This window comes from Homalodisca vitripennis, chromosome 2 (genome assembly GCF_021130785.1).
Source record: "Homalodisca vitripennis isolate AUS2020 chromosome 2, UT_GWSS_2.1, whole genome shotgun sequence".
NCBI lineage: Eukaryota > Metazoa > Arthropoda > Insecta > Hemiptera > Cicadellidae > Homalodisca > Homalodisca vitripennis.
Window position 1 is genome coordinate 203,954,321 of NC_060208.1, and position 14,275 is coordinate 203,968,595.

At 36.7% G+C, this 14,275-nt stretch overlaps 1 protein-coding gene across 3 annotated transcripts in view; it reads right to left on the reverse strand.

Annotated features, from left to right (window-relative positions):
- Positions 1–14,275, reverse strand: part of LOC124355293 (neuroblastoma-amplified sequence-like) — a 73,553-nt gene that overhangs the window by 13,259 nt on the left and 46,019 nt on the right. For all 3 annotated transcript variants that reach the window (XM_046806365.1, XM_046806364.1, XM_046806366.1), the window contains exons 27-34: positions 14,077–14,179; positions 11,798–11,913; positions 5,179–5,417; positions 3,971–4,179; positions 2,745–2,932; positions 2,059–2,247; positions 931–1,091; positions 143–336 (exon numbers count right to left, since the gene is read on the reverse strand). In XM_046806365.1, coding sequence (XP_046662321.1) covers positions 143–336; positions 931–1,091; positions 2,059–2,247; positions 2,745–2,932; positions 3,971–4,179; positions 5,179–5,417; positions 11,798–11,913; positions 14,077–14,179 — 1,399 coding nt within the window. The remainder of the gene's footprint in view (positions 1–142; positions 337–930; positions 1,092–2,058; positions 2,248–2,744; positions 2,933–3,970; positions 4,180–5,178; positions 5,418–11,797; positions 11,914–14,076; positions 14,180–14,275) is intronic.

Below are 14,275 nucleotides of genomic sequence, written 5' to 3' on the forward strand. Positions count from 1 at the left end.
AATTTTCCTTCATTATTTCTGTTCATGTTACTGCTAATGTGTAAAACATTTGAATATAACAACATGATGATCACAGAGGTTTCGCACAATACTTAAAAAGGGAAAGACAATTTTAAATGGCATGAGCTCAAACATCTACTACCTCGGCCTTGAACTGCACAACGGCCCAGTCCGCGTAGAGGCCACCGACGGTAATGTGACCTTGTAGCTGCGGCAGCGTCTTCAGGAGTTCTTTCACCAGTTTTGCCACACTCGCGATAGTGTCCTTCATTACGGCTGGCTTGAGAGCTTCCATCACCTCACTCGGCTTTGTCACGAGCCGCACGTAGTCAATCTCTGCCACACAGAACAGTTAGAATATCCCAAGATAACAAATACGTCAATGTCATAATGTTTAAAAATTATGCAATCATGCGCTTGACAGGGTATGCGATAATCCAAAATATTTATTTACGCACGGGATCATATTTAACAAACTACCAAGACAGAAAAACAATAAATACAGAAAAGCATAATAAGGAATTACATAGCAATGTGTACCCCACTGGATGCACGATTCCTTTACGAAAGCACAGTGTGTACCCGATCAGGTACACAACGGCAGTTATAAAAGATCATGTGTACCCGATGGGTTACACGTTGTTGTGAACGTGTTATTTTATTTGTTATGGTTACAATATAAGAGTGATTATATTTTTTCATAAAACCATGGTTTGTTTTTAAATCTGGGAAAGGGCGGTCCCCATGACCCCTCCTGTAGAACAAATTTGAGTGAAACCATGAAAGTGGGATGCACTCTGTTCTACAGCACGTCATCTCTATGTATATACAAAGTATATATTTCTTTATTTTCTTATTACGCTCCACCAAATGTTTAACACAATTTAATTCACACAAAAACTCAACATCAACTAGAATATTTCTACTGACCAGATGAAGTGGCCTTGACTTTCTTGATGAGCTTCACATGATCCCGCGGCACCAGTCCATTGACAGCAAAGCTGGGAGCCACAGCCTGCAGTACTGTGTAGTAGCTGATCAGCTGACTGTGGTTGGTGCCGCTCAGTGCGGGCAACACACTCTCTTGCAGTCTAGTGCACACATTTTGTGTTATACATTACAACACAATAAACGGACACAATATTAACGATGGAACCGAGTACAAGCAGCCAAGGTACTTAGGACTGTTGATTCTGATATTGCTACAAATCAGTCCATTAATAATATTTATAGGAAATGCAAAACGTTATGGGCCACAAACAAAATGTTTAATGAGCTTGTCGTTTTGTTCAAGGAAATGTAAAACAGGTTATTACTCTACAAAGCATTTAGACAATGTTTGTTCGGAGATCACACTATGTTGGGAATGAGCAGTCTTAACTTATGTGGTTAGTACCATTGTATCATATTTCACCCGGTGTGAGGTGGTAATTCTCATGTTCTGTCTCGATGGCAAAGCCCATCACCTCCCTCAAGTCCTTACGTCTAAAACAGTTTACGTGTCATGCTGTTAACCGAGACGGTATAATATTTATTCGTTTGGTGGAAGACCCGTTGAGTTACATTGTGTCGAGTCAGATGCCATCAACTCCCTACTTTTTGTACTGTACCATTTACAATGTCGAACTGGTGTGGTTACAATTAGACTGTGTAGTTCAAAACCGATCTAAGGCAGTCTCGGATCAAGTGGGAGAGACAGCATAACCGTAAGTCACACAGTAGTCTTCTTATTGGTTCTCTACAAACCCACTGTCATATCTTAAAACCCTCCTAAAGCTAATACTCTTTGTTTCATATTAGTACGTGTTAATACGAGTGATGGTAGTATACTCGCCTCTTATAAACCTTTGTTTACTGTCTCATATTACTAGTCTATTATTTGTGTGAATCATTGCTTGTGAGTCTGAAATAATTTACTTAATTACTCATCAGTGAAACACCCTATTCTTGTTGATTATTTAAGATCAAAATTACATAATTGATATAAATGCACATGACTGTTAACAAAAATCCTTCAATCCACCTAAAATAGGCATTAAAAACATGTTGCCAACTTACTTTTTCACCACTACTTCCGACTGGTCTCTGAGGAGTTGAGTGAGACGGTTGTCCCCAAGACGCTCGGACAGAGAGTTACTGTTGGAGAGCAACAGACTGCGGACATGACTGAACACAATCTCCCAGCCCTCCACTCCATGAGTAGAACCCAGCTGTAGCGCTGCTTGCAGCTTCTCCCGCTCCTCACACCTTCAACATATACAACCATTGTTGTTGTTAGAGTGGGAGATTGGGCAGAAGCCATGCACTGTTGCCAACTTGTCAGTGAGCAGCACAATATCGTAAAGTTAAGTTTCTCAGACACAATTTTATACAGTACTGACCTAGACACTTGAGGAATTTCCAAGCAGAAAGTGATCATTAACAATCTTCTCTATTCATGAATCTTAATGGTTGATGATGGTTTGCCTGACAAGTCTTCTTCACAGTGTTGCATAGATTGTTTTATATTCTCTGATTTGTATTTTTACCTTGCCTGCCTTATGGGATCAGTAGCACACTCTTCAATAATCTAATTAATAATGTTCCAAATCTATGTTCCTAAAGGATTGTTCATCAGGTATCTCGCACATGATGGGTGATACAATAATCTAAAACATCTTAAAATCGTGGATTGAAGACCAAAAGGTCATCTGCAGAGCTACAATTATTATATGGAATATTAATAAAACATGACAAATACTGACGTGGCCAGCCCCAGTATGGAGTCAATCTTGTACTGCTCATCCCAAGCGAAGCGCCTCACGTTGACCCCACAGTTGAGCTGCTCCACTCGTTTGCTCTGCTCAAAGTTCTTTAGCTGAATGAGAGCCTTGGTCAGCAGCTGAGAGCCTTCCGCCATGTCATCTGAATGGTTCATGGCCCAGGCCAGAACCTGAAAAGAAAAAAGTCCTTTATTCTAAAATGCAACAAAAAAATTTCACAAAACCCTCTAGCGTACCTCTTTAAGCATTTGTAAAAAAGTTGGCCAGATCTGTTGAATGAATCAAACTCCAAGACCTTGAACACATTATACAGTGTCACTGAAATATAATTTGTTCAATCTCCTGATCCACAATAGTATGCTTTATACAAAGTTCCCTGGGGATTATTTAAACTTCATGGTAATGTAGGGTTCCCACATTGACTTGTTAGTTAAACGTCTTAGCTCAGCAAATTTTGTTTGTGAGTGGTTAGGTTATATCTATAAGATGTGTTTTGTTATTGCGTGTTATCATTACACAGCGATTTTTGTGATGGCTGATAAATTCGAGCACTGGGCTTGCATCAAGTTTTGCTTTAAACTTGAAAAATCACCAATGGAAACTTTGCAATGCTTCAAGAAGCTTTTGAAGAACATTCATTGAACAGAACACAGGTTTTTTAGTAGTACACTCATTTCAAGGCTGGCAGAACTTCAATTGAAGATGATCACCATTCAGGGCGGTCTTCCACAAGCAAAACAGATGAAATTGGAAAAATTCGGCACCTCATTCATGAAGACCATCATTAGACAATAAATTACTTATGTATCAGTGTTGGTATTAACCTTATGTAGGTCCTTAACCTACAAATACCTGAAGATGGATTCTTCAAATCCGAAATGTACATTGTACAAATAAAAAAAAAAAAACTATTCAAAGGTGTATTCTTGTTATTTAAAAATTAATCTTTTTTTTTTTTTCCAAGACATCAGATATCAATATCATTTGACTAATTTGAGATGAATGTTGTGTATAGAATTTTGTTTGCGATGTTTAAGTTAAGTAACAAAACAGCACTTTGATTTTCATAATTTTAATTTGAGAATTTCAATATTAGCACATTTGTGTTACATAAATGAACCATCTCACATTTATAAATTCACTGAATTAATTGTGTGGTAATGAGACATTCATGGACCGTGAAAGGATCAAACCCAGACAGTAGTCACCTGGTCAGGAGTCCACAGGAAGGCCTGTTGGTCATGGCGGAGTGTCTGCAGGAGTGCCAGGAAGTACACAGCTAGTTGCAGGGTGAGCTCGGTGAGAGGCAGACACGAGAAACACTGATCACTGGCCTCAGGTTTGGAGAGGGACAATAGAGTTGCCAACCCAACACACGAGTCCTCCGGCAGCAGCAGGCTAGCGAAGTGCACCAGTACTGCACAGAACATCATTTTTGTAGTGGTACCACTGTAAAATATCTCTTCTCATCTCTACATTGAAAAGCATATAAATCAACATTACTACTAATTTATACTTTTAATTACTTTATCCACTATCAAAACACAACTTTTTAAAAAAAAAGGAAGGGTATTTTAGCTATTAGTACTTTATTCATATTTTTATAGATTGTATATTAGCATGAAAACAAAATCAGTACCTACTAATAATACGACTGAATTTATTACAAAAAGTAAACTTTCTCATCCTTGGTTTTAAAGACTTTAATTCAAGCACAATGCATGTTGCAGAATAATGTCATTTTCATTGTGTAAAACACAAATAACCTCTTTTACAAAATAATTTCAATAAACAAATAAATCAATACTGAAGATGGAGTTTATATTGGTTTTTTGTAATCACTATATTGGAAATATATAACGACCAATATTTTTTATTGTGTAAGTCCTTTTGAAAGCAAGCCTATCTTCGTCAGACACTTTACAAAAGTTTACATAAATACCACACAAATATCTACATACTAGATAGTTTAAACACATATTAAATTTGTATTTTTGGTGATACAGTTATAATTTTGACCTATTTTTACTATTTGATGTTTTTATTTTCACAAAAATTGGGTTCGTTTAGTTCTTTAGATTTTAATTTATAATATTCTTAGAATCTATAATTTAAGTAAATGTGTAAATCTCCTTTTGCATTCTAGTTCCATTACATACTAAATGTGTTAATGACAAAATAAGTATTAGAAATAATTAATAAAGTTACTTAAGTAACTTTGGATTGATACAAACTAAAAGTTCAAAAGATCGAAATACAGAACCTCGTGGAACTCCATACCATATTTTGGGTAGTATGATCAGTATATGTCATGGGATGAATAAAAAAATTTATCTCATTTCTTTCCAAGTTCTCAACAAAGATGCACAATACCTAGCAATAATTGCTTCTAAATATAAAACTCTACACAACTAACCGTTGTCCATATCGCGAAGTAGGTGTCGGGGCAGTTTCTCCTGCTGCAGAAGTGATGCCTGCAAAATTGCTTGCATTAACTGGTATTGTCGCCAGTCCACCACCGCCTCCCCACTGTAGTCGGCGGACAGCACGCTCTGGTGGCAGCGGTCATGTAGCGAGCGGTAGAACTCAGGGAATCCTTGCAAGGACATACTGGGATCTGCTTTCCTCCGGCTCTCCATGTCCTTACTGTTGTCCCTGTTCACACATCAGATCTACTATATTTACTATATAACTATTTTTACATGTTGAATTGGTAACACTTTAAATGAATATCAGGACAAAGAAGTTTCATTATTTTATTTTATTGAATGACAGAGTAGTATTAAAAAAACATTTATTCTACTTAATTGAAATTTTTAAAGACAATGAACACTATTACTATTAACAGTACCAACTTACCCAGCAGGGATGACTTCTGGATGGTGTATACCTTCCAGTTGAACCTACCACTGGGTACAGCAAAAACCAATGAGTCACTTAAATTTGGGCAACCCTATGAATGTCCAGGAGCGGCACATCACTAACCGCAAATGTCGAGATTCTGAGGTTCAAGGGCAATTCAATAGGTCTAGTCTACTGCGGGAGATGACTGTTAGAGTTGGTGGGGTTCGTTCCCTAACCTCAGAGGTTCTTGCTAGCCTCAACAAGGGTGTGCCACCTCCTGCTTTGACTGGAAAGGCTGGTTCAGAGCTGGCCTCCCCTTCTTCCGGGGAGACATGACTTTGAGATGTAGTGCCCTAATCCTTCCCCATCGATCTCGATAGGAGGCAGCCCCTACCCCCTAACCTTACCCATCCTGAATATCCTGTCACTCCATAAGCAGTGCTAATAGGACTAAGTGCAACTTATAAGCTTCTTGTCCTAAAAGAACAACAACAAAAATGAATAAATAAAAATAAAAAAAGTACCAACACACTATACACTGTTATCAGTACCAGGTCTTTATATTTATGAAGTATCTATCTACATTACATTACACTTATTGGCAATGAATAACTCATGAAGTCAATACAAGAAATAGGAACACACACAGACTAATCACAATCTTGTACCGTTTGTATATAAAAATAGCATGTACAGCGTTTCCCTTCAAGTAGCCAAATGTCACCAACGCACTACGACTACAGTTTCTAACACTACTGTACCCTATCGACGAGATGGACACCATCTGGCTGGAAAAACTTCACACAAACCAATACAGAACAATGGAAGAAAGAAAATGCCTCCCTCATATCCTGAATATGTAGAACTCCAAGCAAACACTACCAACGAAGTGCAACCTAACTGCTCGAAAGCACTAAACAAAACCACACTTCCACTGAATCCTCAAAGAAACCACCATTTTCTAGTAGAGAGATGCCAGCCAGATAAAACAACTAACGAACCAGTTAAGACAAGAAAACCTCCGATAACTGCAATGAAACGTCCAGAAAATCAGAGTATACAGGATTTCTACAATAAAAACATAACTTTTTTTATACACCTCAATGGAAAGCCTCACACCACTGAAAATAATTTTTTTAGAGAAAACTCAGGAACACCAACAAACCACTTAACAGAAACACTCATCGGCTGCAGTAACTCTCAAATCCCACAAAAAAAAACTAACAATATTTCATCAAAACGCAGACCGGCTCTCAAATAAAATAGATATCCTAAATGAACTTATTACAGAAATCACCCCAGATGTAGTCATTATTACAGAGCATGGCCTAATGAAAGGCAATTTGGAAAACACCAAGCTTCAAGGCTACACATTAACTTCAAACTACTGTAGACAAAACCATATTAAAGGAGGTGTTGCTATATACGTAAACGAGAAGCTTGAAAAGGAAGCAACATGTTTAGAAGTCTCACACTACAGCCTTGAACTAGTATGTGAACTAGCTGCTATTAAAATAACTATCTTGCAGAAGGACTACTATATTATTGGAATATACAGACCAGAGAACAGTTTTGAAATTGCAACAGAAATAATTGGAAATGTCCTGAATACAATTCCTGAATGGAATAGCACTGTGGTTGTTATGGGTGATATCAATGTAGACTGTTTAACACTCAACACAAAGCAACAGAAACTCGATGAACTACTAGCAGAGTACAACATAACAAGGACTGCTCTTCCACCAACAAGAATAACTCCCCACAGTGCTACATCTATAGACATGGTCTGCTCAAATATACCGAATGAAAACCTCAAGGCAGAAGTTCTTCATGCACATATCTCTGACCACACAGGACAACTTTGTACCTTAAATATCACAAGACAAGAAAATGTAAGAACGATTACTCTACAAAGACACCTGAATGACAGAAACCTAAGACTTTTTAAAAACCTGATTGGGAGAGAAAACTGGGAGGATGTTCTACTGTGGGACAATGCAGATGCAGCTTATGACAACTTTATTGAAACAATTACCTACAACCTGAACAGAGCGTGCCCATACATCAAGACTAGAAAAAAGAACCAGAATAAAACCTGTATACCAGTGGACCCTGAATTAAAAATAAAGAAAGAAAGATTCATTAAAGCACAAGAAGCATACCTAAGAACAGGTGGAGCTGAACTAAAAACTGACGCAGCCGTTAAGAAAAGAGACTATGACCTGCACATTAAACAATCTAGGAAGCATCAAACTGACAACTTCATCAGGAACTCTGACAACAAGGCAAAAGCTATCTGGAAATCAATAAATCAAGAGAAGAACAACAGGACCAAAACAGCAGAACTTTCTAAATTGGAAATAAACGGTAATATAATAACAGATTCTGAAGCTATTGCAAACCAACTAAACACTTTTTTTGTAAATATAGCAAACAAAACACTGACCTCTCAGTCAAACAACCACAGAAGCACTGAGGTACTACTAGACCCCCAGATCACACCTGAGAACATAGTACTCTGGCCAACAAATCCGTCAGAAGTAAGAAAAATCATCAAATCATTAAAGTCAAAGAACTCTGCTGGTCTGGATGACATATCCTCAAAAATATTAAAAATGTGTGAACTGGAAATGACAAAGCCACTAGTACATATAATAAACAAATCTCTCTCTCAAGGCATTTTTCCCACAAAACTAAAACAAGCTAAAATATACCCTAAACACAAACAGGGAAGTAAAACAAAAGAAGAAAACTATAGACCAATATCGCTGCTCTCAACTTTTTCCAAGGTAATTGAAAAAATTGTGCTAGTCAGATTGCTGGACCACCTCATCAGAAACAGCCTACTACCAGAGGATCAACATGGTTTCATAAAAGGCCGCTCAACAACTACTGCCACAATAAACCTGGTTGAATATCTGATACAAGCAATAGAAGCTGGGGACACAGCAACAGCAGTGTTTCTTGACTTTAGTAAAGCTTTTGACAGCATAAGCCATGAAATGCTAATCAGAAAATTACAACAACTGGGAATAAAGGGAACATCACTGACGTGGTTTGCAAGCTACCTAAAACACAGAACCCAAGCTGTAGCAATCAGAACAACCTGTAATGGGACAACCCAAACAATAATTTCAAACCACCAAAGCGTACAAAGAGGAGTCCCGCAAGGATCGGTCTTAGGACCTATCCTGTATATTCTATTTGTCAGTGACTTCCCTTCCTTCTTAGACGAACTCTATAAAACACTGATGTATGCAGATGACACTGTGCTCTTGAACAGAAACTGTGAACCTGACCGTCTGGAAGCTGAGTCTTTTGATGTATTTAACAAAACAGAAAAATACTGTCAACAAAATGACCTTGTCCTCAACAGGAAGAAAAGCCAACAGATTATCTTTGGACGAAGAAAAGATGAAGTAGTCCCACTGCCAGAACTCTTGAGGGCTGAAGAGGCTAAGTACCTAGGTATAACCATTGACAACAAATTATCATGGACACCTCACGTAAACGAGCTATGTGGGAAGCTGAGCTCAGCTCTATACGTACTAAGAAGGTTGAAACAAATAAGTGGTGATGACACAGTCAGGACAGCCTACTTCGCACTTCTCGAAGCACACTTAAGATATGGGATAGCAGTATGGGGTGCCACCTCAAAATCAAACATGCAAAGAGTCTTAATTCTACAAAAGAAAGCAGTCCGTATACTGGCTGGACTCAATCCAAGAGACCACTGTCGCAGAGCTTTCAAGCAAAATAAAATACTAACTGTCATTTCTCTATACATAATAGAAACAGTAATGTATGCCATCAAGCAAGAACTTGAAAGAGGTTACAATGTGCACACTCACAACACAAGAACAGCCAGCCACTATACCCTACCACAACACAGATTGGCACTCTTTGAAAGGCAGCCAACTTATAAAGGGACCAAATTCTTGAACATCCTGCCCGAAAAAATAAAAAACACTAACTGTACCAAGGAGATGCGGAACTTGCTAGTCAAATGGCTCCTAGAAAGACCCTTCTACTCCATAGAAGAATTTGAGAACTGGAGAAGAGAACCCCTACAAGACAATGAGATCTACGCACCATGACGGGGACGGGACAACAAGCCCAACTTCAAGGAGGAAGACACATATTAATATGACTCATGTACTTTTCTCTATGATAATGTACACAGTTTGTAATAAATAAATAAAATAAATAAATTTGAAAAGCCCAAGTACTCAGAAATGAACGTTTTCTAAGTTTTACCTCCTGATATTAGATTACTGAAAAATTTTAAAACTTCAAGAGTAAATGAACAACTCTGAAGTGAAAATTATAACATTGCCAATGTTTGTTTATGAAAAAATTAAACCGAAGTATGACACCTACAAGTCATAAAGATCGGTGTTTCTGAAGAAGTTTTTGAAACGGTTTTGGATCCGGGTTTTGGGATGAAGATGTTCTTGTGAAGGAGTATGTGTCACCACGGAGATACAGTGCAAAACATTTTTTAGGCCAGAGGGGAGGATAGTTAATTTCTCTACAACTAACCTTGCTGATGCCTATGTTAGTTCTTTGGATTTTGAATGTTTATTTTTCAATATCCAGGGGATGAGAAATTAGACTTATGTTTGAGGATTTTTTAAAAGACGTCTCTGGTAAATCATCTTTAGACTTAATTTGTATTTGCACTACATCTAAAATTATTTTCTATTGCAAGATCTATCCAGAAAGTAACAGACGTTTTGACATGGAGCAGCAATGGGTGGAACTAGCACAGCCATCTTAGCTTCAGAGTGTACCTACACTCATTACGCAACCAGCCGTGGTAGATTGTGCATCGTGTCTATTGTACTTTGTATACAGTGGAGTGTTGAAATGAGTGCTGCAATTTAAAATCCCGCCAGTTGTGCAGTGTAATCTATAATAAGATTTTTGGCAAAAAATCACAAACCGATTGAAATTAATCGCCAGATTTGTGATGTGTACGGTCAAGGAACAATGAGTGAAATCCAAGTGGTGACACACGCATACATCCAAGAAACGGAGGAAATGTCTGCAAATGCTATCAGAAAGAAAATTGGCCACAGTGTTCTGGGATACTCTGCAACAATTTATATTGGATACGTTCTAGACTATTTAGCGTCTAGCCCTTTTCTTCTTGAATCAACAATTTTTATAATGTAATATTTGCAGTATTTAAGAATGTCTGGGATTGTTTTTAAGTCGTTTCTTCCCTTGCCAGAATCAACAATGTGACTGTTTATTGGGTTCCTGGTCATTAGGGGATCCCTGGGAATGAAAGAGCTGACACCCTAGCCAACTGAGGCTCAGTGTCAAATGAAGGGTCCCCACTGTTCTACGGAATTTCAAGGTGTGAATCCTTTGAGGCTGTCTCGAAATGAGTTCACACTGAACATGAGAGAAGGAGGAAGTTGCATCCGGGTTTGAGAAGGAGCAGAATGGTACTACAGTCGCCTTCCTCTAGAGTGGCGTCTGACTTTCTCTCACTAAGTAGATTGATGACTTCTTGGGTTATAGGTCTGATCACGGAACATGGTCACCTGAGGAAGCATCTTCATAGAGTTGGCATCCTTCGCTCTGTAGAATGTGTGATGGGCAGGATGAAATTGCTGAACACTTGTTCTTTGTCCTGCAATAGCAAGGGAGCGGTATGCCATCTTTGGTAGTTTGGACAAGGGTGGTGAATTTTTCCAGGAGAACTTGATAGGTTGCTTTCGGCGGTTTGTAGAACTGCTGAGATCACAGACTGGTAGGCTTTGGTGTGCTTCTGGTGTGCGCTAAAAGCCCTTGAGGCTTAAGTGCACAGCAATAGGCCACCTCACAGAAGAAGAATGACATCATAAAGAATTCCAAATTTTGGGTTTACTTTACAGCAAAACTTTACTAATTTTGATTCTTGTACAATAATTAATACATTGTTAAATGCTTTGAGAAATGTTAAATTAGTATAGAATTATCCTCAATATAACTGATAGTCATTTTACTACACTTAATACTTTTGACTACATTTTATTATACTTATTTAATCTAGTGATGCTGAGTCCTAGCCCCACTTGGCACAGGACACTGCTGTAATGACTGCGTACGCTGAGTCAGAGAAAACAAGAGCCTAGTTTTATGTGCACACTGTAGTATATTATATAATATAGTGAACTTACTTAGGTTAGTGAACTTACTTGTGTAAAAGCTTCTCCTTCCAAAAGCCAGTCTTTGTCAACTGAGTCAATAGCTTGGAGGTGTTGTGGAGAGTCGATGACAGTTGTGGTAAGAACTCTTTGGTTGGAGACTGAGGCTGAAAATATTAATTATTTCTATAAATATTACAATAAAATCAAATTTTATAGCTTAGTCAGTGCAAAGTGAGTTGGGTTGTGAAAATTGATAATGACAGTGACAACAATTCATCTTTATCTGATAATCCTCTTGCCCAAAGAATTCATCAAACATCACAACATAAATGTACAGCCAAAAAAACAAAAAAAAAAAAATAGTAAATACTATACATTTTTATCAACAAACTTTTTTGTTGTAAATAAGTGTATACATGTTATAATATTTTTGTTCACTACAAAACTATGTATGTTTTGTACGTTTACAGTATCTTACTATCTCAAGTCATGTGAAAGTTATATGGAGTGAAACTTGAAAACAAATAATTTACAATACAAAATTTTTCAATTTATGTACAAATAAAAAAAACAATACTTTAGTAAGTGCATATTTGTATAATTGTACATTTTTCTCTAGTTTCTAACAAAACAAACGTATATATAACTCTTATTATTTAGCATTTAGCACATATTTTTCAAGAATATCAGAAAAATATACTGCACAAAAACAAAAACCAGTGAATCATTCTGGGAGTTTCTTAATATCAATCGGAGGGTTAAATCCAACTGTAGTGGCAGGTATTGCATACGTAACAGTTACTTATATAGACTACATATTACATATACAATTTTTATTTTATATGTTTACTTTTAACAGAGTAGACCTTAAGACAAATTGTGAATTTCCTTTAATAAACAACAATGCTATGCAATTCTAAGTTAATATCACCATTTTCAATAAAATGTGGCTGGAATCCATTCAGACAAATCAAGGGCGGTTACGGGGACTGAGACAAGTACACCGAAAAAATTCTGGGATCAAAAAGGTTAATCGATGTTTTGAACAATGGATAATGGCTATCTGGACCTCAGCAGGTATTCAAGTTAGTCTTCACAGAAATATTATTTAGCAACAGACATGGTAACGGTGTTATCTTTTGGAACATTTAAGTGGAAGGTGAAGTAAGTGGTTCAATTATTTGTTTAAAGTTTATTATTGATAATGAATGACTAGATGTAACAAAAACACAATATTTCAAGTGCTGGTATCTGGCCTCTTCTTCAGGTGTCAAATCCAACATACGTTTAAGCATGCAAAAAAGTAAAAAATAAAATAACATGGTAAAAGTTGACACTTTTTTTATTGTTTGTTCACTTCCACATGTTAAGACACCTGAAGAAGAAGAGATCATATACTAGTATCAAAATTTTATTTCTGTTGTTTTTATTGTAATTGATTTGAACTATAAATTATGACTCGGGGGAACCAATTATTGTCGTTCTTTTTACATGTATGTAAATAACAAAAGTATGTGAGAACGGCTTATTTTGCCTTTTTTCAATCCTTTATAAGGTATGAACTTGTAGTGTGGGGCAATGCAAGTAAGATTAGTAACATTCTTATCCTTCAAAAAAGTCTATAAGAATAATTACTAACTCACAGCTACTTAGACATTGTAAACCTCTTTTTACTATTTGTAAAATTCAGACCATAATAAACCTGTATCTCTTTGATCTTATGAAATATATCTTTCAATATCCTCAATTAGTAAAGCCTAGCAGTTTAAAACACTCCCACAATACCAGGAATAAAAATGCTGCATCCATTAAGTTTAATAGATTGAGTAAAACTCTTGAAAGCCATTCTGTTATTGCACTGAGGGTATACAACCATTTGTCACTCTTAGTCCTAAATTACAATAAAAATATATTTTTGAATAAATTTTACTTATGGCTGTTATATTTTATGCACTAGACGAGTTCTTTCCATTAAAAAACATTTATTTTAAATTCCCCAATGCCACTGGCTGTATTTGAGTATTGTAGCTTATGTTTGCGTAATATAAGATTTACAACCGACTTGGCTATATATATAATTAAAGCTGTAGTGAGACTTTGTCAATGATCTTTTTTTATGGCAATAAAAAAATGTTGATTGAAATAGTTATTGATTTAGAAGCAAGTTGTCCTATTTTAACCATCAGATGATTTGGTAAAAAGGAGATTATTATCAACCAAGATACATTCCATCAGTACGTAAATGGAAGGAACTTTTTCCTACTTACTTTTACTTAGAAAAGGTCTTAGTACTTAATCAAAGTTTCTCTGATATAACGTAAACTTACAGAAGTGACAGCATCCAAGAACTCTTCATCTTCAGAAGGAGTTTCGGTAGTCCCTGTCTGTTGGTAAATGAATGTTTGGAGCCTCTTATACTCAAGCTCACATCTGTAAAACAATTATCTCGCATATACAACATACTTTTACAAATTGTAAAATTCAAAGGCTAAATCAATTACATTAAGTGTATCAGTAAGTACAGTG